This window comes from Buteo buteo, chromosome 12 (assembly GCF_964188355.1).
Source record: "Buteo buteo chromosome 12, bButBut1.hap1.1, whole genome shotgun sequence".
Taxonomy (NCBI): domain Eukaryota; kingdom Metazoa; phylum Chordata; class Aves; order Accipitriformes; family Accipitridae; genus Buteo; species Buteo buteo.
In genome coordinates, this window is record NC_134182.1 from 232,145 (window position 1) to 260,053 (window position 27,909).

Consider the following 27,909-nt stretch of genomic DNA (forward strand, 5'->3'; position numbering starts at 1 on the left):
CCCGGACGCCTGGGTCCCTTAGGGCAGTGGTGCGTGTAATACCCCCCCCTCGGAGGGGAGCTTTGGGGTGCTGGGCGGGAATGGGGAGCCCGGGCCAGGGGGTGTCTGGGGGGCTGGGTAGCCCTAAGGGGGGGTCACCCTGTCGCCCCCCCTCCCGGCCGCCTGGCCCCCCCCCCCAGCCAGCTGCGCGCGGTGCTCCCCGTCCTGGGGGTTTTGGGGTCCTGCAGGAAACTGGGGACCCCGGGACAGGGGGTGCCCGGGTAGCCCTAAGGGGGGGTGTCCCCGTGCCCCCCCCACGGGACGCCTGCCCCCCCAGGCCAGCTGTGCGCGGTGCTGTTCGCCCTGGCCCTGCGTGGGTCGCTCTGGCTGCCGGCGCTGCTCTACGGGCTCTGGCTCTGGGCGGACCGGGACACCCCCCGCCGCGGGGGGCGCCGCTCCGCTTGGGTACGTGGGTGGCCGCTCTGGACTCACTTCCGGGATTACTTCCCCATCTCGGTGAGCTGGGGGCGGGGCGGGGGTGTTTGGGGGGGGGGGTGTGCCCCCGGGGAGGTTTTGGGGGTCCCTGCGGGGTCCACGAGGGTTTGAGGGGCCCTAATAGGGTCCCTGGGGTGATTTTAGAGGGGGGTAAGGGGTCTTTGGGAGGTCCTTGGGGGGGTCTTTGAGGGGGCTTGGGGGTCCCGGAGCGTTTGGGCGTACCTGATAGGGTCCCTGCGGTGATTTCAGGGGTCCTTGAGGTTTTTTGGGGGTCCTTGAGGGGCTTTTGGGGGTCCCAGAGGGTCTTTGGGGGGGCTTTGAGGGGGTTTTGGGGGTCCCAGAGGGCTTGGGGGTACCTGATAGGGTCCCTGGGGTGATTTTAGAGGGGTGTAAGGGGTCTTTGGAGGTCCTTGGGGGGTCTTTGAGGGGGCTTGGGGGTCCCGGAGCGTTTGGGCGTGCCTGATAGGGTCCCTGCGGTGATTTCAGGGGTCCTTGAGGGGGTTTTGGGGGTCCCAGAGGGTCTTTGGGGGGCTTTGAGGGGGTTTTGGGGGTCCCAGAGGGTCTTTGGGGGGGCTTTGAGGGGGTTTTGGGGGTCCCAGAGGGTCTTTGGGGGGGCTTTGAGGGGGTTTCGGGGGTCCCAGAGGGCTTGGGGTACCTGATAGGGTCCCTGGGGTGATTTTAGAGGGGTTGTGAGGGTGCTTGGAGGTCTTGAGTTTTCTGGGGGGGGGTCCTTGAGGGTTTTGGGGGGTCCCAGAGGGTTTGGGCGTACCTGATAGGGTCCCTGGGGTGATTTCAGGGGTCCTTGAGGTTTTTTGGGGGTCCTTGAGGGGGTTTTGGGGGTCCCAGAGGGCTTGGGGGTACCTGATAGGGTCCCTGGGGTGATTTTTAGAGGGGTGTAAGGGTCTTTGGGAGGTCCTTGGGGGGGTCTTTGAGGGGGCTTGGGGTCCCGGAGCGTTTGGGCGTACCTGATAGGGTCCCTGCGGTGATTTCAGGGGTCCTTGAGGTTTTTGGGGGTCCTTGAGGGGCTTTTGGGGGTCCCAGAGGGTCTTTGGGGGGCTTTGAGGGGGTTTTGGGGGTCCCAGAGGGCTTGGGGGTACCTGATAGGGTCCCTGGGCTGATTTTAGAGGGGTTGTGAGGGTGCTTGGAGGTCTTGAGTTTTTTGGGGGGGGGGGTCCTTGAGGGTTTTGGGGGGTCCCAGAGGGTTTGGGCGTACCTGATAGGGTCCCTGGGGTGATTTCAGGGGAGTGTGAGTGGTTTTGGGGGTCACAGAGGGTTTGGGGGTACCTGATAGGGTCCCTAGGGGGGTTTTAGGGGGCCGTGGTGGGGTCGGAGGTCTCTCAAGGGGTCTCTGAGGGCTTTTGGGGGTCTCAGAGGGTTTGGGGGAACCTGGCAGGGTGTCTGGGGGGGATTTTAAGGAGGATGAGGGGTTTTGGCAGTCTCTGAGGGTTTGGGGGTACCTGATAGGGTTCCTGGGGGGATTTTAGGGGAGTGTGAGGGGCTTTGGGGGTCCTTGAGGGGTTTTGGGGGCCCCTGAAGAGATCCTTGAGAGGATTTGGGAGCATCTCGGGGGTTTTGGGGGCATCTCAGGAGGATTTGGGGGGTCTCTGAAGGCTTTGGCCTCTTGAAAAGGCTTTGGGGTTCCTTAGAAGAAACTCAAACTGTCCCCCCCCCAAAATTAGCTGGTGCGGACGACGGAGCTGGACCCCCGTCGTAATTACATCTTCGGTTTCCACCCCCACGGGGTTTTGGCAGCTGGCGCCTTCGCCAACTTTTGCACCGAAGCGACGGGTTTTGGGGTGCTCTTCCCCGGGCTGCGCCCCCATTTGCTCACCCTCCCCTGTTGGTTTCGTCTACCCCTTTTCCGCGACTATATGATGTCCGGGGGTAAGTTTGGAGGAGTCTCTTCCTCCCAAAATTGGGGTGCTCCTTAGGGTGCTGAGCCTGGAGGGTCACCCAGCACCCTCAGTTTTTGAGGGTGCACTCAGCAAATACCCAAGTCCCCCAGCACCCTAAATTTTGGGGGTGCACCCAGCCTGGATATCTGGGTCCGTCAGCATGCTAAATTTTGGGGTACGGCGGGGTTCCTCCCGTTGCAGGCTTGGTGTCATCGGAGAAGTCCAGCCTGGAGTACCTGCTGAGCCGGGAAGGTGGGGGGCAAGTGGCCGTCATTGCCCTGGGGGGGCCCCCCGAATCTTTGGATGCCCACCCCGGGGCTCTCACCCTCCAGCTGCTGGGGCGGAAGGGGTTCGTCCGCATTGCCTTGGAGCATGGGTGAGTCGGGGGGGGGGGGTGGATTTGGGGTGCTGGGGGGGGGATTCGTGGTTCTGAGGAGGGGCACAGGAGGGATTTGGAGATCCCCAGGGGGGATTTGGGGTTGTGGGAAGTCCTGGGGGGGGGGGGGATTTGGGGTACTGGGGGGAGGGTCCCCAAGGGGGAATTTGGGGTGCAGGGGGGTGCTTGAGGTCCCTGCCTGTCCCCATGTGGGGGCTTTTGGGGTGCTGGGGATCCCTGTAGTGCTGGGATGGGGGGGGAGCATGGGGTACCTGGGGGGGGGTCCTTATAAGGATTTGGGGTGTCTGGGGGTGGGCTCCCCTAAATCCAAGGAGGGGGGTGTGTGTATTCCCCCCCAGAAGGGGACACCGCACACCCAGCAGGACCCGCACCCACTTTAGGGAGGACGGGAGGGAACACCCCACATTCACATCCAGCTCCCTTGGAGTTGGGGGGGGTGTCAGGATATGGGAGTGCCCCCCCCCCAAAAATACCTCCTTGCCCCCCCTCTCCAGGGCCTCCTTGGTGCCAGTGTTCTCTTTTGGGGAGAACGAGCTGTTTCGACAAATCCCGAATCCCCCGGGATCGGGATTACGGCGGTTCCAGCTCCGACTCCAACGGATTTTGGGGGTGGCCATCCCCCTTTTTCACGCTCGGGGGGTTTTTCAGTACAGCTTCGGGCTCCTGCCCTTCCGCCGACCCATCCACACCGTCGGTAAGCCCCCAAAACTGGGGGGTGGCACCCCCAAATCTATTCGATAGGGTTTGGAGGGGGGGCTTATATATAGGAGTGCTGTTGGGGTGGGATGACCCCTTAGGCACCCTAGGGTGGTGGAGGGTGATTTGGGGGGGCCCGGATGGGTGGGTTCCCCTGGGGGGGCACCCCCAAATTCATGCGGAGGGGGAACCCCAAATCGATCCCGTGGGGTTTAGAGTGGGGGGGTCTCATATGTGGGGGTGCAGTTGGGACGGGGGGGGTGCCTGAACACCTCAATCCTTCTGGAGTGAGGGGGCTGATCTGGGGGTCAGCTGGATGCCTGGGGTGGGGGCTGGGCGTGGCAGAATTTGGGGGGGCCCTTTGCCCCAGTGCCCCCCCCCCATTACCCAACCCCAATCCCCTGGGGGGGCTGTTGCAAGCAACTGGGATAAAGGCAGATTTGGAGGGGGGGGCATACCCGGCCGCCTGGGTCCCTGGGGACCCCCTCTAATTTTATTTTGGGGGGGCACCCCGATGCTTGGGTCCCCCCCTTTCCCACCCCCAACAGTGGGGTCCCCCCTGGTGCTCCCCCGTACCCCAAATCCTTCGCCCCAGACGGTGGAGCGGTGGCATGGCCTCTACCTGGAGAGACTCGTCGCCCTCTTCGAGGAGCATAAATTGGGGTACGGGGTCCCCCCTGAGCGACATCTCACCTTCGTCTGAGGGGGGGAACCCCCAAATCCCTAGGGGTACCCCTAAATCCTTGGGCAGCCCCCAGATTCTTGGGGAGCCCCCCCAGACCCTCTGTATTCTGTCCTCAATCCCCTCCAATAAACCAGCTCAGCTGGAGGTGTGGGGTGATTTTTTTTTTGGGGGTGCTGGGGGGGATTTGGGGGGGTCGCAAAGTTTTGGGGGGCACTGGTGTCTGGGTTTTGGGGTGCTGGGGGGCATTTGGGTGTGCTGTGGGGTCTTAAGGTTTTGGGGGGCACTTTGGTGTCTGGATTTGGGGAGAATTAGTTGCGTTTTGGGGTGCAGGAGGGGTTGGGGCAGGTTTTGGGGTGGGGCTCTCCCAGCTGGGTGCTCTGGGGGAGCCCTGGGAGGGTTTTGGGGTGCTATGGGGGGGCCCCCCCGTTTTATCCCTCCACCCCCCCCGCCTGGGTTCCTCCTCCTGCCCCGAGGGCAAAGTGCGGGGCCAGCGCCCGGACGTGGCACCCACGGGAGGTACGTGGGGGGCAGGGGGTGTCCCCAAAGTTGGGTGGGGGGTCCCGGTGACACCCCACCCCCCCCCAGTGTCACCCTTTTTTTTTTTTTTGCCCCCTCCCACCCCCCCCGGCATGGGGGGTGCCCTGCGGCACTGGGTGCAGGCGCTGTGCGTGCTGCAGTGGATGCTCACCTTCCTCTTCCTTGGTGAGGCCTGGGGGGGGGGGGGGGGGGCAGTTATTCCCCATGAGGTGGTGGTGTTACCCCTTGGGGGGATAATTGGGTGCTTGGGGGGGGGGGTATACCTTTGGGTGGGGGGTAATTGCACCCCTGGGGGGGGTTATGGCCTTTTGGGGGGGCAATTACACCTTGGGGGGGAGTGATTGCACCCCTGGGGGGGTAATTGGACCCTGGGGGGGGTTGAAATCCCCTGGGGGGGGTAACTGAAACCATAGAGGGAGTTTATGCTCGGGGGGGGGGGGTGGTGTAATGTCTCCCTTGGGGGGGGTAATTGTACCCTGAGGGAGGGGTATTCCCTTGGGAAGGGGGGTAATTGTACTCTTGGGGGGGTATCCCCCGGGGGGGGGCAGTTACACCCTTGGGGGCCAGCTTATGCCCGGGGGGGGCGGTAATTGCACCCCTGAGGGGGTTTATGCCCTGGGAGGGGGGGCAATTACACTCGGGGGGAGGGCAGTGGTATCCTTGGGGGGGTTAAGTGCACCCCTGAGGGGAGTAATTGCACCCCTGGGAGGGGTTTATGCCCCCGGGGGTGGGCAATTACACCCCGGGGGGTGGCAGTTACGCCCTGGGAGGGGGCAATTACACCCCCCCGGGGTGTAATTGCCCCCATAGAGTCGGTTTATGCCCCTTGGGGGGTTGTAGATGCCCCTTTAGAAGCTGGGTGCCCCCCTGGCTGGTGGGGGGTGGTGATGGGGGTTCAGGCCTGGGGGTCGCCCCCCCCCCCCATCGGAGGGGACCCAGGTGTTCAGGACCCCCCCGTGCCCCCCCAGGCCCGCTGTCGGTGTTGCTGCTGCTGCTGCTGCTGCAGAGCCGGTTCTGGCTCCTGGCCGTGCTCTATGGGGGGTGGTGGCTGTGGGACTGGGACGGCCCCGAGAGAGGTGGGGACACGGGGGACATGGGGACACGGGGGGGGACCCGGGGGGGGGCATGGGGGCACCGGGGTGGGGGGCACGTCACAGGGACACGGTGGGGCTGCTCAGGGACATGGCGACATTGTGGGGACACCAGAGAGGGGGCGACATGGGGGGGGACCCATGGAGACAAGGAGGGGGACCCCTGAGGGGGGGGGCATGGAGGGGGACATGGGGACAGGGACATGGGGACCCCAAATGTCACCAAAGTGATGAGAAGTGGGGACGGGGGACGGGGGGGGGGCTATGGGGAGAGAGGGACGGTGGGGGACGATGACACACCAGGGCCATGGGACACCCCCGGGGGTGGGGACCCTGAGGACAGGGACCCCCAAGTCCCCTGTGCCCCCCTCCAATGTCACCCTGTGTCCCCAAGGTGCCCGTCACTGCGATTGGGTCCGAAACTGGAAGATTTGGGACCATTTCTGTGACTATTTCCCCATCAAGGTATGGGGGGGGACACACGTCCCCCCCATGTCCCCCTTTGTCCCCCCATGTCCTCTTGTCCCTGTTGCCCCGCCATGTCCCTGTGAACCCGACCCCCCTGTCCCCCTGCGCCCCCAGCGATGTCCCCATGTCCCCCCCTTATCCCCCATGTCCCCCCACATCCCCTTGTCCCCCTAACCCCCCCACGCGCCCCATATCCCCCCCAAAGTCCCCGTGTCCCCCTAACCCCTCACGCCCCCCCCAACCCCCCCATCCTCTCATCCCCACGTGTCCCTACCCCCCCATGTCCCTCCCAATCTCCCCATGTCCCCTTGTCTCCCCTCATCCCCCCCACGCCCCCCCCATCCCCGTGCCCTCCTGTCCCCCATGTCCCCCCATGTCCCCCCAATGTCCCCCCGTGTCCCCCCCCAGGTGATCCGCTCGGCCCCCCTGCCCCCCGGGCGCAGTTACCTCCTGGCCGCCCACCCCCACGGCGTCGCCTGCATCGGGGTCTTCGGGGCCTTCGTCACGGGGGGGCGGGGGGCCGGGGGGACCCCCAGAGCTGGGGGGGGCGCGGATATGGGGGGGCCCTGCCCCGGGCTGCGCCCCAGCCTGGCCGCCCTGGCCGGGCTCTTCCGCCTCCCCCTCTACCGGGAGTACGCCCTGGCTGCTGGTGAGGGGGTCTGGGGGGGCTGCGGGGTGCTACGGGGGGTATTGGGGTGCTACGGGGGGCACTGGGGGGTTTGGGGGGCAGGGTGTCTCTTGGAGGTACAGTGGAGGTGTTTGGGGTGCAGGGGTGTCCCTTTTTGGGGTGCAGGGTGTCTCTTTGGGGTATGGTGGGGTTTTGGGGGGTCCAGGGGCCCTTTTTGGCATGCAGGGTGTCTCTTTGGGGTATGGTGGGGGCTTGGGGGGTCCAGGGATCCTTTCTGGGGTGCAGGGTGTCTCTTGGAGGTACAGTGGAGGTGTTTGGGGTGCAGGAGTGTCCATTTGTGGGGTGCAGGGTGTCTCTGGGGTATGGTGGGGGTTTGGGGGGTCCAGGGGCTCTTTTTGGGGTCCAGGGGCCCTTTTTGGGATGCAGGGTGTCTCTTTGGGGTATGGTGGGGGCTTGGGGGGTCCAGGGATCCTTTTTGGGGTGCAGAGTGCCTCTTTGGGGTACACTGGGGGTGTTTGGGGTGCAGGGATGTCCATTTTTGGGGTGCAGCCCCCCCTGACGGCCCCCTCCCCCCCAGGGCTGTGCCCGGTGAGCCAGCGCTGCGTGGACCAGGTGCTGGGGCGGCAGGATCAGGCCCTGGTGATCATGGTGGGGGGGGCGGCTGAGGCGCTGGAGGGGACCCCGGGGTGTCACCGTGTCACCCTGCGCCAGCGGAGGGGCTTCGTGCGCCTGGCCCTGCGCCACGGGTAAGGGGGGGAATGGGGGGGGCAATGGGGGAGCTGGGGGGTATGGGGGGAAGGGGGGGGAATGGGGGCTGGGGGGCAATGGGGGCACGGGGGTGTTAATGGGGTGCTGGGGGGTCAATGGGGGAATGGGAGGCAATGGGTGGCTGGGGGGCAATGGGGGGAGTGGAAGGTAATGGGGGCTGGGGGGGCAATGGGGGAAATGGAGGTGAATGGGGGGCTGGGGGCCAATAGGGGAATTGGGGGCAATGGGGGGTAATGGGGGTCAGTGGGGCTGGGGGGGAATGGGGGGGCACTGGGATGTTAATGGGGGCCTGGGGAGGCAATGGGGGACAGTGAGGGGGGCAATGGGGCTTTTTGGGGTGCAGCAGAGCTCTGGGAGGGTGCTCAGGGCTTTTTGGGGTGCAGTGGGACATTTTGGGGTACAGGGAGGATGCCGTGAGGTTTTGGGGGTGCAGTACTGACCCGTGGGGGGTCAGCACCCCCCTGGTGCCGGTGTATGTTTTTGGGGAGCAGGACACCTTCCATCAGCCCCCCCTCACCGAGGGCTCGTGGCCGCGGCGCTTGCAGCGGGGGGTGAAGGCACTTTTGGGGTTCGCCCCCTGTTTCTTCTGGGGAAGGGGGGGGCTCCCCTTCCTGCCCTTCGCTGTGCCCCTCACCGTGGTGGGTGAGTTGGGGGGGGGGGGGATTTGGGGGTGCAAGGAATGGGGGGGCTGGGGGGGGGTCGGGGGTGCAGTGGGTGCACACAGGGGGTCAGTGGGTGCGTGCAAGGGTGCAGGGGGGCGCAGTGGGTGCACCCAGGGGTGCAGGGGGTGGATGTGCCCACCCCCCCACTCTCCCCCCCCGCAGTGGGTGCCCCCCTGGAGGTTCCCCGCCTGCCCCGGCCCTCCCCGCAGGAGGTGGCCCACTACCACCAGCTCTACGTGCAGCGGCTCCAGCAGCTCTTCGAGGGGCACAAAGAGGCCTGTGGGGTGGCACCCAGCACCCACCTCACCATCGTCTGACCCCCCACGAACCCCCCATCCAACGCCCCAAAACACCCATGACCCTCTCCCCAGCCCCCCAAACCCCCTCAACCCCCCCAATAAACACCCACCCCCCCCAGTTCAGCCTTTGCTCTGTGGTGGGGAGTGAGGGAGGGGCTCAATGGCAGCTGAATGCGGGGGCCCTTCGGTGGGGTGCACCCCCGCTTTACACCCAGCACCCCCACTGTGCACCCCTCTCCCCTCCTCGCACCCCCCACTTTTGCACCCCCTCTCTTTAACCCCCCACCCCTTTTGCACCCCCTTTTTTTGCCTTCTCCTTTTGCACCCCGCATTCCCCTCCACCCCTGCCAATATACAATTCCTTCCCCCTTCTTCCCCCCCTCCCTGCCTCCAGCCCCCCCCCCCCCCCCAATTCCCCCCTCTCAAAAGCAGGGTGCCCACCGGGAAGTGCGTGTGGGATACGAGGCACCCAAACCCTCCTTTGCACCCCCACCCCCAAAAAACGCACATAATCCCACTTTCCCTTCCCCACCTCGGCCTCCCCCATCCTAAAAAAATTGGGGCCCCCCCCGCTATGGTGTGTGGGGGGGGTGTGTGCTAAAAGGCACCGCTGGGATTCGAACCCAGGATCTCCTGTTTACTAGACAGGCGCTTTAACCAACTAAGCCACGGCGCCGCCTGCCCCGGCTGCGCGCGCTGCCCGGCATGCCTGGCCCCGGCGGCTGCGCGCATGCGCGGCCACGGGGTCTGGGGGGGTGGGGTGGGGGTGGGGTAAGGGGGGAGATGGGGGGGTGGGGGGAGGGGGTTGTGGTGGGGGTGCAAGGGGGGAGAGCAGTGGGGGGGTGCAGTGGGGGAGGGGGTTGCAAGGGGGGGTGCAAAAGGGGGAGGGCGATGTGGGGAGGGGGCTGCAATGGGGGGGCTGCAGTGCGGGCGTGGGGGTTGCGATCGGGGGGCGCAAAGGGGGTCGTACGCAAAAAGGGGGGTGGGCGGCGGGGGCGCTCGCAATGCGGGGCGGGGGTGGGGTGCTCGTGCAGCGGGGGGCGAGGCGCGCGCTGCCGCGTGGCAACACGCGCGTGCCAAGGGTCGGGCGTGTCTCGCGGGCGGAGGAGCGGGGAACCGTCCCCAGGCGGGTCTCGAACCGCCGTCCTGCCGCTCCGCGGGCGGAGGCGCTGCCGCGGCGCCACGGGGCCGCCGGCGGGGCCGGGGGGGGCGCGCTGCCCCCCGCCCCCCCGCTTTGCACAGGGTTTGCACGGGGGGTGTTGCACAGGCTGTTGCACGGGGGGGGGGTGTTGCACGGGGGGTGTTGCACGCCGCGCTGTGTTGCACAGGCTGCAGGCCGCGCTTTGCACGTCCACGCGTGTCGCACGAGGGTGTTGGGGCGGTGTTGCACACAGGGGGTGCTTTGCGCGGGGGGGTGTTGCAGAGAGGGGTGTGTCCTTCTGCCCCCCCCGTCACGGGGGGGGGGGCTACAGCAGGTCCCCTAGCAACAGTTGCCATAGCAACAGGGATGCTGGGGCCCTAGCAACGGCTGCCATAGCAATGGGCGGGATGCTGCCCCCACCCCCCGGGCGCCACGTGAGTCCACGGAGACACCCCCCCCCGCGTGGGGGGGGAGGGGGGCTCCCGGTGACACACGCGTGGCAAAGCGTTGGCACGAGACTGCCCCTCCCCGGGTGGGAGGGGTGTCCAGACCCCCCCCCCGCCCCAGGGCCCCCTCCTCCCCCCGGGGCAAATTTGGGGGGGGGGTGTCATTGGGCCCCTCCCCCCCAGGTGATGAATCAGGGACCCAGGCGTCCGGGAGGGGGGAGGGGCCGGAGCGGGATGGGGGGGGTCAGGGTGACCCCAAGGACGGGGGGGGGGGGAATGGGGGGGCTATCCGCTCCTGCCGCTGCAGTAGGAGACCCCCCCAACGTGATCCCGAGGTGACGTCATTGCCGCCCCTCCCCCCCGCTCCTCTCGGGGTGGGGGGAGGGGGGGGCGCCGCTGCCGCAGGGTGAATCATCCACGGGAGGAGGGGGGGAGGCGGGGGAGGGAGGCCTGCATGGCCCCCCCCAGCCCCTGCGGACCCCCCAAGCCCCTGTAGAGCCCCCCAAGCCCCTATACAGCCCTTCCCAGGCTCTATAGGGCACCCCCCAGGTTCCTATAGAGCCCCCGCAGCCCCTATGGGCACCCCTCAGCCCCTATAGAGCCCCCCAAGCACCTATGGACCCCCCCAAGCCCTTATAGACTCCCCCCAGCCTCTATGGATCCCCCCAGCCCCTATACAGCCTTTCCAGGCTCTATAGGGCACTCCCCAAGTTCCTATAGAGCCCCCCCTAGCCCCTGTGGACACCTCCCAACCCCTATAGAGCCCCCCCAAGTCCCTATACAGCCCTTCCCAGGCTCTATAGAGCACCCTCCAAGTTCCCATAGGGCACCTCCAGCCCCTATTGAATCCCCCAACCCCTCTAGAGACCCTACAGCCCTATACGACTTCCCCCACCCAAGCCCTGAGCCCTATACATGGCCCATACATCCCCCTTGTCCCCATAGATCCCCCCTGCCACTAGACAGCCCCCCCCATATCCTCCATACAGTTCCTGCAGAGCCTCTCTACACATCTCCTACACAGTCTCCTTCTCCCTATATATCGCCTACACAGCCACCTTGTCCCTATAGAACCCCCCAGCCTCCTTGCCCCCATACATCCCCCCACATCCTCCTTGCCCTTATACATCCTCCACACCCCTTCCTTGCCCCCATACAGCCCTCTTGTCTCTATAGACCCCCCCACAACCTCCTTGCCCCTCTACACCCTCAGTACACCCTCCTAGCCCCTATACACCTCCCCCACTCCCTCATTCTCCCTCTACATCCACTCCCTTGCCCCTATACATCCCCCACCCTTCTTGCCCCTATACACTCCCCTCCTTGTCCCTAAATACCCCACAGGTCCTCTCTGTCCCTATACATCCCCCCTACAACTTCCGTGCCCCTACACCCCCTCTTTCTCTCCATACACCCTCCCTGTCCCTATACACCCCCCCAGCCTTCATACATCCTCCCACACCCTCCTTCTCCCTATACATCCCCCCATACAGCTTCCTTGCCCCCACACCCCCCTTGACCCTATACACACCCCCTCCTTCTCCCCATACACCCCCTATACACCCTCCCTGTCCCTATACATCCCCCACAGCCCTGCGCCTCCCTATACACCCCCAGCCTCCATACATCCCCCTACACCCTCCTTCTCCCTATACCTCCCCCCTACAGTTTCCTTGCCCCCCTTGCCCCTATACACCCCCCCTTTTGCCTATACACCCCCCCAGCTTCCCAGCCCCTATACACCCCCCCTCCCTCTCCCTATACATCCCCCATACACCGCCCCATACCCCCCCGCTGCCTGTGGGGGACACGGCTGAAGCAGCTGCAGCAATTAATGACTCATCGCCCCCACCCGAGCCCCCCCAGGGGGGTGGGGGAGGGGTCGGAGCTCTATAAGGGCCCCCCCCAACACCTACACACTTGCACACCCACACTTGCACACTCACCACCCCCCACTCCCCCCCCCCCAAACAGCTGCATTGGTGAGTCACCTCCTCCTGCAGTGCTGGCCAGGGGGTGCGCACCTATAGAGAGACCTATACACACTTATAGAGACAGGTATAGAGACATGGGCACACGTGTGGCTACATATAGACACCTATAGGTACACACACACGCCTATATCCACATACATATGTCTATACACGTGTATATGCAGATACATATGTATATATGTGCATACACCCATATAGAAACATGTATACAGGCGTATATATGCATGTACACACACATATATGTATATACAGACGTGTGTATGCATGTACACACTTATATACGTATATACAGACCTGTATATGCATGTACACACATATACATCTATATACAGATGTATATATGCATAGACACACATATGTGTATATTCAGACGTGTATATGCATATACACACGTGTATATGTATATACAGACATATATATGTATGTACACACGTATATATGTATATACAGACATGTATATGCATATACACACACATACATACTCATTAGACACGTATATATGCACACTGTCCTCTATAGATACCTATATATATATAGGCAGACGAAGGGCTGTTGTGTGGGTGTCCGTGTCCTTGGGGTGGGGGGGGTGTCCTTGTAGGAGCATGTGTGTGTGTGGGGGGGTGTGTGTATATGGGGGGGGGGTGTGTGTGTATGGGGGGGGTATATGTGTGTGTAGGGGGTTGTATAAGGGTCTGCGGGCATGGGGGGTGTCTGTGTGTGTTGGGGGGGTGTATGTGTAGGGCTCTGGGTGTGTATTGGGGGGGCTGTGTGTGTGTGGTGTGTAGGGCTCTGTATGTATAGCTGTAGCGGTGGGGGGGTGTCTGGGTGTGTAGGGGGGGTGTATAGGGCTCTGGGAGGGTGTAGGGGTATGGGGGGCTGTCGGGGTGTGTATAGGATATGGGGGGGTGTGGGGGAATGGAGGGTCCTGTGTGTGCGGGGGGCTGTCGGGGGGGGGCTGTATGTATGTGTAGGCGTCTGTGTGTGCGGGGGTGTGTGTGTGGGGGTGTCTCTGTGCGCAGGGGTCTGCGTAGGGGTTGGGGGGCTGTAGGGGGTCTCTGTGTGTGTGTGTGTGTGTGCACACGCGCGTGCCCCCCCCATTCATTCATCCGCCCCCCGCCCCCCCCGTGGCGCCCCATTCATCCCCCCGCGTTCATTCATCTCCGCGGCCGCTCCCCAGCGGGGCGCTCTGCGCATGCGCGCGGCGCACCTCCCTCCCTCCTCCCCACCTCCCCCCGCCTTTCTTTTTTCCCGGGCCCGGCCGGATTTTATGAATGGGCCATTGACGTCAATGGAGACCCCCCACGTGGGTCCCCCCGCGTGTATAAAGGGGGCGGTGCCGGCGCTGTCCAGGGTGCTGAAGGGCGAGACGCCGGGCAGGGGCGGACGCTACCGGGACCCCCCCCCGCCCCAAATTTTCACCGGGACCAGCCCCCACCCTCTTCGGGACCACCCCCCCAAAACCTCCTCCCCCTTACCGGGACCCATCCCCCCTCACCGAGAACCGACCCCCGACCCAGCCGCCGACCCCCCCCCCCCCAGCCTGGAGAAGGGGGGGAGGTGAAGGGAGATCCCCCCGGAATCGGAGAGACCCCCCCGGAACCGGTAAATACCCCTTGACACCCCCCCCCATTGATCAAGAGGGTATTTTGGGGGGGGGCGGCTGGGAGGGGTCATCCCCCCCCGACGGCGGTTTTTTTTTGGGGGGGGGGGCTGAAAAGGGGCTTGGGTGGGGTATTGGGGGGGGAGCAGCGACAAAGGGGGTGGGGTGCGTGTGCTTGGGGTATGCACGCGTGGGTGTGTTCCCTGGGGGGGGGGGGGCTGTTCACGGGAGGCTGTGCAAGCGTGAGTGTGTTCCCAGGGATGTGCAAGCGTGTTCCCGGTGAGGGGGTGCATGTTTGTGTGTGTGTATGTCACCCTGGTGGGTGTACACGCGTGTGAGTGTGTGCCCTGGCGGGGGTGTGTGCGTGTGGGTGTGTTCCCTGGGGGTGTGTGTATGTGTGTGTGTTGCCCCCCCGCCATGTTCTGTGTGCAGGTGTTGCACACCACCATGTGTTCACATGTGTGTGCGAGTGTGAGCCGTGTGCGTGTCACCACCCACGGGCGGGTGTGTCACGCATGTACGTGCCTTGCACACGTGCCCCCCCCCCATATATTGCTGCATCAACCGGCACCTGGGGGGGTTGTCCCTGGGGGACATAAGAGGGGGAACATGGGGGGGTTCTCTGGGGGACATGGAGGGGGTTCATAGCATGGGGGTAATCCCCAAAAAGGGGGGGGCACTGGGGACATGGAGGGGGGACGTAGGGGTATATGGGGGAGGTCTCTGGGGGACATGGCATGGGGGTGATCCCCAAAACGGGGGGGGACACACTGGGGACATGGAGGGTGGACATGGGGGTCCGGCGGGACACACTGGGGGATGACGACACATGTGGGGGGGTCTCTGCGGGATGTGGGGCAGGGGGTGGTGGGCTGGGAGGGGGGGACATGGGGATGTTGGGGGGTGCAATAGTATGGGGGGGGTGATTCCCAAATTTGGGGGTCAGCCCCCCCCCCCCAACCCACTTCCCATGTATCATGTGTCATGTTCCCCCCTCGCAACCAGGCACCATGCCGGCCCCACCGCGGCCCCTCCGCAGTGCCGCGCTCCTCCTCTCCATCAGCCTCTTGGTCCAAAGTCGCCCCCAAACCTCTCCCCGCCCCCCCACCGAATCCCATCGGGGTGGGGGACAGGGAGGTCCCAGCCCCTTCCCGCCCCCACCCCCCGCCGAACCCCATCTTGGGTTGACCAAACGTTCGGCATCGTTGGGAAACCATAATGAGGTGTTGAAGGACCTGGAAGAACTCGGACGTCTTCGGGCCGAAGCTAAGAGGGATCGGCAACGGGATCGGGAACGGGAACGGGATCGGGGTTGGCCGAGTTCCAGGCAACTTCGGCAACAGCAAAGCTTGGAGCATCGGTTGTTGGAACGACGGTACGAAGAGTTGGCTGAAAGTCGGCGACAAGCCGAAGCGGCTCGCAAAGCGGCGGCCGAAGAAGAACGTTTGGCCGATTTGGCATCCGATCTCCTTCTCCGGTATCTTCTCCGTGGTCCTGGTGCTGCCGTAGCCGAGGATAAGAGATCAGAAGAGGCTGAGCCGGATGATGACTTGCCAGACGGTGATGGGATCCCATCGGAGATCAATGATGGGTTGGAAGTCAATGGGGGGTTTGAAGGCGATGGCTTGGAGGGCAACGGGGGCTTGGAGGGCGACGGCTTGGAGGTCAACGGGGGCTTTGAAGGCAACGGGGGCTTGGAAGACAACGAGATCCTACCAAGGGGCAACGAGATCCTACCCAGGGGCAATGAGATGCCACCAGGGGCCAACGAGATCCCACCGGGGGCCAACGAGATCCCAGCAGGATCCAACGAGATCCCGCCGCAGGATCCGGCCGATGTCGATGACCTTGATCCTGGCACCATTGACCAGTTGATTGAGCTTTCCAGCAAACTCCACCTCCCAGCCGATGACGTGGTAGACATCATCCATGACGTCGAGCAGAAACGCAAGAAAGAAGCGATTGTGGGGGCCCCCCCAAGGCTCATACGACCCCCCCGACCCCGAATCCGACCCTTTCCCATCTCCAATCATCTCTCGGCCCGGACTTTCCTACCGCCCCCCCGCCGTCCCCCCCCACCTCTGCAGGATCGGGAGCTGCAGAATTATCTGGAGAGGGTTTTGGGGGGACCCCCCCGGGGGTACCCGTGATGGGGAGACACCCCTCCCAGCCCCCCCCCCCCCCCAATCCCGCCTGCTCGGATGTCCTCTTGTCGTCCCCCCCCCCGCCCCCGTCCTGGGTCGCACCCATTGCCCTGTGGCCACCAGTTTGGTCCTCCCAGTTAGCCCCTCCCAGTTAGCCCCTCCCTGTCCCAACTGCAGAGTCGTGTCCCCCCCCCCCAGTCTCCCTCTTTCAGCCCCGGAGCACCCCCCAGTTCCAGCTCCAGTCCCCCCCCTCCAGCCCCAGAGCCCCCCCAGCTCCCCCAGTCCCATCTCCAACCCCCAGAGCCCCCCCCAACAGCTCCCAGTCCCTCCCAGTACCCCATAGTCCCCCTGCCGCTGCCGTGTGACACCCCCCCTTGGTGGAGGGGGGTGTGTGTAAATAACCCCCCAATCACTAATTTTGCTAACGAATAAAAGTGACTATTTTAGTACGAGTTACTCTCATTATTGGGGGGACCCCCCTGCCCCTCCCACTAGAGTAAATTGCCCCCCCTCCAGGGGTAAACTGCCCCCCAGGGGCTAAATTTCCCCCCCAAGAGGGTAAAATGCCCCTCCAAGGGGTGAAATTCCCCCCTGCAAGGCGTAAATTGCCCCCCCAGGTATAAATTACCCCCCCAAAGCACAAAGCACAGGGTGAGTCTCCACAGGCTTTATTCCAAAGCAGGAGGGGGGTGGTGGTCCCATGATGGGGGGGGCACAGAAAAAACGGGGGGGACAACACCCCTAAAGGAGTGACCCTGTGTCCCCCACCCACCCCCCAGCACCCCAGAAGGGGCCTGAGGGTCTGTGCCCAGTTTGGGAGGGGGGCATCTACTTGTGACCCCCCTCCTGCCCCAAAACAGAGGGTACAGGGGTGTCCCCAACCGTGATGGGAGGGCCACAGGGACCCAGCGGAGTTCCCCCCCCCCAAAATAGGGGACCACCCCCCCTCAAGGCCCCCATATGTATATATATATTTACAGTTTGGGGGGGCCATGTAGTGTGTGTCCCCCCTCCCCGTCGTCGTCTCCAGGGTGTGATTGGTCCCATGTGGCTGAGTCGGGGTTGGGGGGGAAGTGACTCCCTCCTTAAGGTAGGGGTGCCCCCCCCCCCAAATATGGGGGGGGCTACGCCAGCCCCATCTCCTCCAGCACACTGCGAGGTGACTCGTCCTCCTATTGGGGGGGGGCAAAGATGGGTCAGAGTTTGACGGGGGGGGGGGCACAGAGGGGAGACCCCCCCCAAAACATCCAGGCGGGTGTCCCTAGATATGGGGTTTGGGGTGATTCCGCCCACCCATGGGTGGGGGGCTTTTTGGGGGGGGGGGCACAAAGGTGAGACCCCCCCAAAGATAAAGGCGGGGTGCCTTACATATGGGGATTGGGGTGATGCTGCCCACCCATGGGTGGGGGGGTCCCCCATGCTGGTTGGGGGGTCACAAACGGGAGACGGGAGACCCCCACCCAAAAAAACCATACAAGGGGCCCCCTAGATAAGGGGTTGGGGTGACACTGCCCACCCATGGGTGGGGGGGCTAAGTGGGGGGGACCCAAAGGGGAGACCGTCCCCAAAATGCACAGGCGGGGAGGGTGTATCTCCTAGATATGGGGCTTGGGGTGATGCCAGCCACCCATGGCTGGGGGGGTTGGTTGGGTGTCACCCGTGACTGGGGGGGGGACGGGACATTGGTGGCCCACGTGCCATGGAGGGGGACACACACGACACTGCAGTGTCGGTGACTCATTTCCCTGCACCAGCCAGCACCCGCAGTGGCCCCCCCCGACCTGCTGCAGCACAAAGTGGGGGGGTCTGGGAGCTTTTTTTTTTTGGGGGGGGGGCTGTGTCACAGTTTGCGGGGGCTGGAAGGAGGGGGGGGCAGGAAGGTCTTTTGGGGGAGGTAAAGGGGTCCTTGGCGGGGGGGACACAACATTGGGGGTGTGTGGGAGGGTCCCTGGGAGGTTTAGGGGAGTTGGGGGGTGTCAGAGCTTCATGGGGGGGGGCACTGGCAGAGGTATGAGGGAGTTTGGGGGGGGGGGCAGGACCCTGTGGGGCTATTAGGGGTCCATAGGGGACTTTAAGGGGTACCAGGACCCTATGGGGGGATCTGTGGGGGTATGAGGGCTCTGTAGCGGGGGGGGTTGGGGGGTGCAAGGACCCTACAGGGGGTCCATAGGGGAGTTTGGGGGGCACCATGACCCTATGGGGGTCTATAGGGGTATTAGGGGTCCATAGGGGATTTTGGGAGGTGTTTGGTCCCACTGGGGCTATCAGGGGTTGTTAACAGAGTGTGGGGGGGTACCAGGACCCTATGGGTGGGTCTATAGGGCTATAAGGGGTCCATAGGGGAGTTTGGGCCCCACGGGGGGGGTTCATGGCGGGGTCCCTCACCTCCTGCAGCAGATCCGCCTGCTCGATGGCCTTCAGGACGCTTTTCTTGGAGGTGTCCTGGATCTCCCCCCCCATCACAAACTCGTCCAGGATGAAATAAGCCTTCTCGAAGTTGAAGATGATGTCCAGTTCACAGACCTGCACAGAACAGGCGGCGGGCGGGCGGGAAACGATCATCGGGGGGGGGGCCATGACTCCCCCCATGGCCCCCCGACGTTGGTGGCTAAGCCTGATTATCCTTGTTAGCGATGGCGCTAAGCGGCTCCCGGGGGGATTAAGGCGGTGGAGTTAATGGGATCAGGTGGATTAAGGTGGCTTGGGGTGGCCCTGTGCCCATGGCGGGGGGGGGCCATGACTGTGCTATGAAACTGGGCAGCCCATGACTGTGGTATGGACCTGGGGGGGGGCCACGGCTGCTGCACAGTGCTGGGGGGGTGGGTCTAGCACCCATAGCATTGCCCCATGGTGCCTTTGGGGTGAACTCAGGATGCCCAAGCACCCACAGCATGGTCCTGGGGGGGCCCGGCACCCACAGCATTGCCCCAAGGTGCCTTTGGGGTGACCTCAGGATGGCCAAGCACCTCAACCACGGCTCTGGGGTGGTCCAGCACCCCCATATCACCCCCAGGGTGTCCCCAACCCCCTCGGTGACCACTCACGCTGCCAAAATACTTGTCGAGCAGCTCGACGTAGCGGTGGATCAGCTCCAGTGTGATGAGCTCGTTGTCCTGCCCTTCAATGGCGCAGCAGAAGTAGAGGCTGGCGTACCTGGGAGGGGTGGCGGGGGACACACACGGGGACAACATAAGGACAAAATGGGGCTGGGGGGGGTGGCCCCACGCACCCCCAAAACCCATCGGGGAAGGGAGACGCGTCCCCCACCAGGCCCCAGACGTGGCGTGGCCGTACCCACCTTGGTCATTCCCCCGCAAAAGCACGGTTGTATGTGCTGGGGTGGCCTTGGGGACATTTTGGGGGGGGGAAGGGAGGGAAGTCACCTTTTGTAGACGACCTTGAGGTCCCTCCACTCGAGAAAGCTGCACATCTTGGGTTTGCGGGCCAGGACGACCTGCATGAGCTCCCTCACCATCTTCTTCTTGTCCTTGTCGGCGGTGGCCAGGTACCATTTCTGGAGTCGGAGTTTGCCTTGCCGGCTGAAGAGGAGCATGAACCGCATCTGGGGAGAGGAAGAGGGGTCAGTGGGGCTGGGGGGGGGCCTGGGGGGTGGAACTGGCAGTCGGGAGGGGGACAGGGCATGGGGGGACGTGGGGAAGGTCGGTGTGGGGTGCACGGGGTGGGTGGGATGGGGTATGGGGTGTCAGGATGGGGACGGGGTATGGGGGCATGTGGGGCACAGGCTGGTGTGGGGCGGGGGGGTCACTGTGGGGCTTGGGGACAGGACGGGGGGTCAGGAGGGGGACAGGGCACGGGAGGACATGGCGGGGGGGGTCTCTGTGGGGCTTGGGGAGGGCTGGGGGGTGATGTGGGGTGTGGGGGGGTCACTGTGGGGTTTGGGGACAGGGCGGGGGGGGATGTGGGGTGTGGCGACGGCTGGGGGGTCCGTGGGGATCACTGTGGGGTTTGGGGACGGCTGGGGGGTATGGGGGGGTCACTGTGGGGTTTGGGGACGGCCGTGGGGGGGGTCACTGGGTTTGGGGACAGGTCACGGTGTGTGTGTGTGTGTGGGGGGGGCTGATGACGACACAGGACCAAGGCAGGGTCAAAGGTCAGAGGTCAGGCCCGGTTGGTAGGGAGGAGGGGGGGGAGGCCCGACACACCGGACCCATCCCGCCCCCCCTCACGTGACCCCCCCTTCACGTGACACGCCCCCCCGCCCCCTCCCCATTCCCCTCCCTCCCCGCTGACTCCCCCGGAGCCCCGGGCCGGTCTCACCGCTCACCATAGCGCCGGGTCCCGGTACCGGGGTCCGGGGGCCGAGGCCGGGGCCGGTCCCGGGGCCGGTGGGGTCGGACTCGGCCCTTCTCCGCCCTCCCGGCAGCGCCGCGCCGGGCCCGGCCTCACCGCGCATGCGCCGCCGCTTCCGGGAGGGGCGGGGCCTGCCGCTACGGCAACGGGGAGGAGCTTCTCCCCCAAGGGGGGGGGCTGTTGCTGTGGCAACCAGGGAGCGCGGCGGCAGGGCGGGACTCCCTGGCAACGGTTGCCGGGGGCGTTTCCGTGGCAACGGGGGGCGGAGCGTCCTGTCGCCATGACAACGGGGGAGGGACTCCCGCCTCCGTAGCCACGATGGGGAGGGGCCCCGTTTCCATGGCGATGGTGGTGGGTTTCCATGGCGACGGCAAGGGAGGGGGCACCCCGGGGTCCGTCGCCAAGGTGACGGGGGGGGCAGATTTGGGGGGGGGCATGAGGTAAGTTGGGGTCGGGGGGGGCAGATCTGGGGGTGACGGGGCAGTTTGGGGTCCCGGGGGCAGATCTGGGGGTGGTGGGGCAGTTTGGGGTCCCCCCCAGCCCAGCTCAGCCCACGCTGTTACCAAAACCTCTTTATTTTGCATCAAACCCGACGCCTCGAACCCCCGAACGCCCAAACCCGCCCCCAACGCTGGGACCACCCCGCTGGGACGTGGTGGGTGACCCCCAACGCCACGACGCGGGGGGGTGACCCCAACAGCGTGACGGGTGGTCGACCCCCAACACCAGGCCGTGATGGTTGACCCCAACAGCGAGACGTGACGGCTGACGCCAGCGCCGGGAGGTGACGGCGGACCCCAACAATGGGACGTGACGGTTGACCCCGGCACCGGGATGAGGTGGTTGGCGTCAGCACCAGGACACGGTGGCTGATCCCAACTCTGGGACGCGACCCCAACACCATGATGGGGGGGCTGACCCCAGCACTGGGATGTGATGGTTGACCCCGACACTGGGACGGGGAGTCGACCCCAACACCATGACACGATGGTTGACCCCAACACCATGACATGGGGGTTGACCCCCCCCAATATATTACTCTCCCCAATAAATTACAGCTCTCCCCAGTCCCACATCGTCCCGGGGGGCCCAACACCCTGCGGGGCTGACCCTGCCGTGGGGCTGACCCCGCCGTGGGGCACTCAGGGCTCCGTCACCTGCCCCACGAAGAGGATGGTGCCTGTGGGGGGAGAGAGGGGTCAGGGAGTCAGGGAACCCCCCCAAACCCAAACCAGTGGGGGACAGAGACCCCAGACCCACATCCATGGGGCACAGAACCCCCAAAACCCCCGTCCATGGGGTACGGACCCCCCGAGACCCACATTGATGGGGCACAGAACCCCCAAACCCCTATCCCTGGGGCATGAATCTTCTCCAGACCCCCACCCATGGGTCATGACCACCCCCCAACCCCAACCCCAGCCCCCCAAGTGTCCCCCCCCACATTCCCCCCATACCGGTGGGGTTGTGGCGCACGAGGAAGAGGAAGGGCCGATCCAGGAGGATTTCCAGGGGCGCCATGCGGGAGTAAATGATGGCGGCTGTGTGTGGGGGAGGCAGAGTGGTGAGACCCCCCCAGCACCCCCATTCCCAAGGGACCCAGACGTCCGGGCACCCATTCCCAAGAGACCCGGGGGTCCGAGCACCCATCACCCCCGTTCCCAAAGGACCCAGATGTCCAGGCACCCATTCCCAAGAGACACGGGGGTCCGAGCACCCATCACCCCCACTCCCAAGGGGCTCAGGGGTCTGCCCCCCCCCCCCCCCCATGTCACTCACCGGTGGCCGATGCCACCTCGGTGCCGTTCTCTGTCACCTCCATCCTCACCTTCTGCAGGGCTTGGCCCAGGACAAGGGGCTCCTCAGCTGATGGGTGGGGGGCACGGGTGGGTGTGGGGTGGCCCCAAGATGCCTGGGTCCTCCCAACACCCGCCTGGGGACCACCCCCCCCCCTTTACCTGAAAGTGGGGTGAAGTCGGCGGCGTCGGGGTCAAAGAGGGCGCGGACCCCCAAGGACTTCAGGGGTGCCCGCAGGTCCCAGGTGGTCTCCAGGGAGAAACTGCGAGGGGTGGGATGGAGGACGTCACCCAAGGACCCGGGTGTCCGGGCGTCCCACCTGCCACCCCCCCACCCACCCAAGGACCCAGGCGTCCGGGGGTGTCCCGTCCCCCCCCCGGGGGACCCAGGCGTCGGCGCTTACCGGGGCAGGACGAGGACACGGGGCACGGGCTTCATGTTGGTGACCCAGGTGGTGACGAGTCGGGCGTCGAGCAGGCGGGTGAGGGTGGCGATGGGGACATCCCGCTGGATCGGGGCCACCAGCAGCATGGCCACCGCCCCCCCGCCGTAGGGGACCTCCACCACCTCGTAGGGGACCCCCCCCGGCGTCTCAAAGTCCCCTGCGGTGACATGGCATCAGAGGGGACCCAGGCATCCGGGAGCTGGGGGGGGGCCGGGGGGTGAGGAGGGTGACACGGGGGGACCCGGCGTGACACGGGGGGACCCAGGCATCCAGGCACCAGGGCGGGGGTCCAGGCAGGGTGACATGGAGGGACCGACAGTGACGGGGGGGACCCAGGCGTTGGGGTGCCGGGGTGGGGGTCTCACCGTAGTTGAACTTGGCCGTCTGCTCCATCATGGGGACGGTCACCACGCTGCCATCGGCCCTGCGGAAGGGCCGGGGGTGGGTGGCGGCGGGGGGGAAGGGTCTCATCCAGGCACCCTTGAAGTAGAGGGCGTTGGCCAGCACCAGGCGGGTGCTGGCACCCAAAACACCGGGGGGCAGGAGCCCCCGGATCAGCCCTGCGGAGACAAGGTGCTGCTGGGGTCCCCTTCCACCATGGTGGGGGACCCAGGTGTCCGAGCACCCATTGCCCCCATTCCCAAGGGACCCAGATGTCCGAGCACCCATCACCCCCATTCCCAAGGGACCCAGGCATCCAAGCACCCGTTCCCAAGCGACCCAGGCATCCGAGCACCCATTGCCCCCATTCCCAAGCGACCCAGGCATCCGAGCACCCATCGCCCCCATTCCCAAGGGACCCAGGTGTCCAAGCACCCATCACCCCCATTCCCAAGCGACCCAGGCATCTGAGCACCCATTACCCCCATTCCCAAGTGACCCAGGGGTCCGAGCACCCATCGCCCCCATTCCCAAGGGACCCAGGCGTCCAAGCACCCATTGCTCCCATTCCCAGGGGACCCAGGTGTCCAAGCACCCGTTCCCAAGCGACCCAGGCGTCCGAGCACCCATCACCCCCATTCCCAAGGGACCCAGGGGTCCGGGCCCCCCCCCAGCCCCCCAAGGTCCTCACCCTGCGTCTGCTCCCGCACCCAGGCATCGAGGAGGGCGCGAGCACCCTCCCCGCGTTGGAAGTCGACCCTGACCAGGCGCCGGGGGCCGAGGGTGCGGATGAAGCGGGGGACGAAGCCGGGGGTCAGCGCCAGCCCCCGCCCCACAAAAAGTCCCTCGGCCACGGCCAGGAGGTGACCGGGTCCCCTCAGCGCCTGGCGCAGCGCCCGCAGCTCCGCCGCCATCCCTGGATCTGTGGGGTGGGGGAAACTGAGTCACGGCGTGGGGCTGAGGGTATCTGTGGGTGACCCGGGGTGGGGACACCCATGGGAGACCCAGTGTGGGGACAGGGACACCCATGGGAGACCAGGCATGGGGATGGGGACACCCCCGGGTGACCTGGTATGGGGATGGGGACCCCACAACTCATCCCACCGTGGAGACTGGGACCTTGGGGTGCCCCCCATGAGGATGGGGACCCAACATCCCACCCCACCGCGGGGACAAGGACCCCGCCACCCACCCCACCATGGGGACAGGGACCCCCTGGTGTCCCCCATGAAGACAGAGACCCCACGACCCCTCCCTGCCGTGGGGACGAGGACCCCGGCGACCCTCACCGTTGACGCTGAAGCCCATGGCGACATCGAGCTGGCGACGGCCATGCCCGGCGGCGGCCAACTGGAGGGCCGCCAGGACGGCGGTGGCCCCGTGGGGCGCAAAGATGGCGTTGGTGTCCCCTCGGCGTCCCACTGCCTCCCGGAAGAGCCGCAGCCCGAAGTCGGTCACCAGTTGGGCCACCCGTCCCGTCACCGGTGTCCCAGCACCCACCAGGGCCACCCAGGCCAGGGCCAGCAGGGCAACTGGGGCCACCCGCATCCTGGAGGGTCCCAAGTGTCCAGAGGTCACCCAGGGCACTAAGGTGACCCTGATGGTGATCCCGGTGCTGGTCCCAGTCCCGGTGCTGGTCCCAGTCCCAGTATCAGCCCCAATCCCAGTCCTAGTGTCAGCCCTGGTCCTAGTCCCGGTGCTGGTCCCAATCTTGGTGTTAGCCCCAATCCCGGTGTCAGCCCCAGTCCCGGCGCTGGTCCCAGTCCCGGTATCAGCCAGTCCCGGCGCTGGTCCCAGTGCCGGTGTCAGCCCCAGTCCCAGTCCTAGTGCTGGTCCCAGTCCCGGTGCTGGTGTCCCCTTACCTGTTGGTCTCAGTCCCGGTGTCGTTCCCGGTGTCCCTGTGTCAGCCCCGATCCCGGTGTCGTGGTATCAGTCCCGGTGTCAGCCCCGGTCTCCCGCCGGGTGTCCCAGTCTTGGTCCCAGCGATGGTCCTGCTGTCCCAGTATCTGCCCTGGTTTTAGTCCCAGTGTCCTGGTCCTGGTCCTGGTGTCGGTCCCGGGGTCCCAGTCTTGGTCCCAGTCTCAGTCCCGGTGTCCTGGTCTTAGTCCTGGTGTCCCAGTCTCAGTCCCAGTATCCCAGTCTTGGCGTCAGTCCCGGTGTCCCGGTGTCGATTCCGGTGTCGTTCCCGGTGTCCCGCTCTCGTCCGGTGCTGCTGCTCCCGGCTCTGGGATGCGTCCGCCCCGGCAGCGGCTTTAAAGGGCAGAGCGGGGGCGGGGGGGTGTTTCCACTCGTGTCCCCCCCTCACGTCACCACCCACCTCCCTCCCCGTGTCCCCCCCGTGTCTCCTGTGACCCTCCCATGCCCTCAGTGTCTCCCCATCTCCTGTGTCCCCAGTGGCATCTCCTGTGCCCCATGTCCCCCCATGACCCCCCACATCCCATGCCCCCCCATGTCCCCCCACGTCCTGTGCCCCCCATGTCCCTCATGCCCCCATGTGTCCCCATGTCCCCCCACATCCCCCCATGTCCAATGTCCCCATATCGCCCCCCCATCCCTGTGGGTGCCCTTTCGGCGCAGTTATGGGGTGACCCGACGGGGTGTCACATATCAAGGGACGCAGGCATCGGGGCAGGGTGTCACCCCCCCAAAAAAACCCCGGTTTCTCCCCGGGGTGACGCCAGGGCCCCTTCCTGCGGGGTGACGCGGTGGCATTGCGGGGGGTTGGGAAACCCCAGGGGTGCCCGGACGCCTGCGTCCCCAGTGGGGAAGTCGGGGGGGGGCTGAGGTGGGGGTCAGGGTGCTCGGATGCCTGGGTCCCCAGTGGGGTCAATGAGGGTGCTGGGATTGGGGGGGGGGGTCAGGGTGCCGGGACTCCTGGGTCCCAGTGGGGTCAATGAGGGTGCTGGGATTGGGGGAGGGGGGTCAGGGTGCCGGGACGCCTGGGTTCCCCCCCCGGGGGGTCGGGGATGCCGGGCACCTTGCCCGGACACCCGCGTCCTTCCAAGAGATGTTTCCGGACACGGCGGGGGAGGGAAGGGGGACGGCGGCCAAACCACTGCCGGGTAAAAATAACCCGGGCGGAAACGGTGCCAGGATCGGGCCCAACACCCACCGCGGCGGCTTCTCCGGTGCCCCATAGACCCCCCCCCCGTGCCCGTAGACCCCCCCAAAGGCCCCACCAGTGCTCCCACTGCCCCACAGATCCCCCATAGATCCCCCCGGTCCTCCCAGTGCCCCACTGACCCCCCCAGACCCCCCAGTGCCCATAGATCCCTCCCAGTGCCCCACTGACACCCCATAGATCCACCAATGCCCATAGATCCCCCATAGACCCCACCAGTACGCCCAGTGCTCCGTTGACCCCCCCCATAGACCCCCCCAGTACTCGTAGATCCCCCCAGTGCCCCAGTGATGCTCCATAGACCCCACCAGTGCCCCACTGGTACCCCATAGACCCCCCAGTGCCCCATAGTCCCCCCATAGACACCCACTGCCACCATAGACCCCCCCCAGTGCCCCATAGACCCCCACTGACTCCGTAGACTCCCCCCATGGTATAGGTTTAGCCCCCCCCAACCCTTTTTGCACCCCCCCCCCCACCCTGGTCTATGTCCCCCCCGTACGGGGATTCTCCAGGGGCTCGTACAAGGGTTGAGCTTGGTGGCATCTTGGGGGTGGGGGGTGTCATGGACCATGAGTTGTTCCCCCCCCCTAGACCTGCAGCCCAGAAGCTCAGAAATATGCTGGGAAAATCACCTTTTCCGGTAGTTTTTTGCCCAAAATTGGCCATTGTGGGCATGGGCGGAGGCGGGAGGGGAGCAGGGAAAGGAGTAAAGGGAGAGGAATTTCCTCAGCAACCCAAATTCACTCCTTTTCCACCCAAAAAAGGCGGCGGGAAGGGGATTATTCATGGCGGGGGCTGGAGCAGACGGCGGGACACGGGGGTGGGGTGGGCCACGGCCCGTCACGCTGGGACATGCATGTGCTGGTGGGTGGGCACGGACACGTGTGTGAGACACGGGGTGGGGGGGGCACCCCTCCCCACGCACGTGTGTGTGTGTGTGGCCACTGCACCCCTGCACACGTGTCCCCATTGCAGACCCCAGACCTCCCCCAGCACCCCCACCCCAGCACCCCATCCCAGCACCCCTATCCCAGCACCCAGACCCCCACCCCAGCACCCCCACCCCACCCCCCTACCCCAGCAGCCAGCCCTCCCCAGCACCAAGCACCCCCACCCCAGCACCCAGACCCCCACCCCAGCAGCCAGCCCCCCCCAGCACCCAGACCCCCACTCTAGCACCCAGACACCCCCCCAGCACCCAGAACCCCCAACACCCCCCAGCACCCCCCCTCAAGCCCCCCCACTCCAGGGGGGGCTGACTCAGCCTGGGGTGACTCAGCCAGGTCTCAACGCCTTCCTGTGGGGCCGGGGGGGGGGGCCCGAGGGGGGGGCACATCCAATCCTGCAGGGATTCACCCCAAAAAGGGCACTGTACCCCAGAAAGCCATGGGTGCACCCCCAAGCGTCCCTGTACCCCAAAACTCAAGAGATTCACCCCAAAACCTCACACAGACCCCCCCGATTCGCCCCCAAATCTACATGGATCCACCCCGAAGCGTCCCTGTACCCCCAAACTGGACAGACTCACCCCAAAACCTCACACAGCCCCCAAACCTGTCACCCCGTGACAGGGCCACCCCATGGCAGTGTGACCCCACGGCGGGACCACCCCACCGCAGCGTCACCCCACGGCGGGACCACCCAAGGATGCTGCCACCCCATGGCAGCGTCACCTCCACCCCTGGACAGGAGGCTGTCACCCCACGGCAGGGGCAGCCCACGGCATTGTCACCCCCCTCCCCCCAAGGCACTGCCACCCCACCAGGGTGTCCCCACTGCCCCCCACCCTTCCAGACCACCTGATGTTACCCCTCCCCACACTGGTGTCCCCACATGGGACCCATTGTCACCCACTGGGACACATCACGCGGGGGGGGGGGGCGTGACACCCGCTCAAGGAAATGTTCGAGTGTGTCCCTCGGGTGG

General features: G+C 65.4%; 5 protein-coding genes and 1 non-coding gene across 6 annotated transcripts; 3 read left to right on the top strand and 3 right to left on the bottom strand.

Annotated features, from left to right (window-relative positions):
- The first annotated feature begins 80 nt into the window (after positions 1-80).
- LOC142037677 (2-acylglycerol O-acyltransferase 2-A-like) lies at positions 81-4,294 on the top strand. Its single transcript, XM_075042158.1, has 6 exons — positions 81-117; positions 272-495; positions 2,154-2,358; positions 2,571-2,745; positions 3,261-3,460; positions 4,011-4,294. Exons 1-6 carry the CDS (start codon positions 81-83, stop codon positions 4,163-4,165), a joined length of 996 nt encoding a protein of 331 aa, XP_074898259.1. The 3' UTR covers positions 4,166-4,294.
- On the top strand, positions 4,104-8,705 carry LOC142037749 (2-acylglycerol O-acyltransferase 3-like). Its single transcript, XM_075042261.1, has 8 exons — positions 4,104-4,125; positions 4,807-4,849; positions 5,653-5,760; positions 6,170-6,240; positions 6,652-6,892; positions 7,449-7,617; positions 8,094-8,281; positions 8,464-8,705. The coding sequence occupies exons 2-8, from the start codon at positions 4,828-4,830 to the stop codon at positions 8,616-8,618; spliced, it is 954 nt and encodes a 317-aa protein (XP_074898362.1). The 5' UTR covers positions 4,104-4,125; positions 4,807-4,827; the 3' UTR covers positions 8,619-8,705.
- Positions 8,706-9,202: 497 nt separating this feature from the next.
- TRNAT-AGU (transfer RNA threonine (anticodon AGU)) lies at positions 9,203-9,276 on the bottom strand. Its single transcript has one exon. It is a non-coding gene; the product is annotated as a tRNA-Thr (tRNA).
- A 5,296-nt stretch (positions 9,277-14,572) lies between these two features.
- VGF (VGF nerve growth factor inducible) lies at positions 14,573-15,931 on the top strand. Its single transcript, XM_075042160.1, has 2 exons — positions 14,573-14,612; positions 15,048-15,931. The coding sequence occupies exons 1-2, from the start codon at positions 14,573-14,575 to the stop codon at positions 15,929-15,931; spliced, it is 924 nt and encodes a 307-aa protein (XP_074898261.1).
- A 652-nt stretch (positions 15,932-16,583) lies between these two features.
- On the bottom strand, positions 16,584-20,341 carry AP1S1 (adaptor related protein complex 1 subunit sigma 1). The gene is made up of 5 exons (XM_075042266.1): positions 20,211-20,341; positions 19,309-19,487; positions 18,970-19,078; positions 18,311-18,448; positions 16,584-17,097 (listed from the first exon to the last, which is right to left on the bottom strand). Exons 1-5 carry the CDS (start codon positions 20,337-20,339, stop codon positions 17,050-17,052), a joined length of 603 nt encoding a protein of 200 aa, XP_074898367.1. The 5' UTR covers positions 20,340-20,341; the 3' UTR covers positions 16,584-17,049.
- Positions 20,342-20,799: 458 nt separating this feature from the next.
- SERPINE1 (serpin family E member 1) lies at positions 20,800-25,495 on the bottom strand. The gene is made up of 10 exons (XM_075042257.1): positions 25,449-25,495; positions 24,722-25,109; positions 24,149-24,408; positions 23,551-23,781; positions 22,844-23,038; positions 22,437-22,635; positions 22,195-22,295; positions 22,016-22,102; positions 21,694-21,777; positions 20,800-21,416 (listed from the first exon to the last, which is right to left on the bottom strand). The coding sequence occupies exons 3-10, from the start codon at positions 24,405-24,407 to the stop codon at positions 21,379-21,381; spliced, it is 1,194 nt and encodes a 397-aa protein (XP_074898358.1). The 5' UTR covers position 24,408; positions 24,722-25,109; positions 25,449-25,495; the 3' UTR covers positions 20,800-21,378.
- Between the last annotated feature and the right edge of the window lie 2,414 nt (positions 25,496-27,909).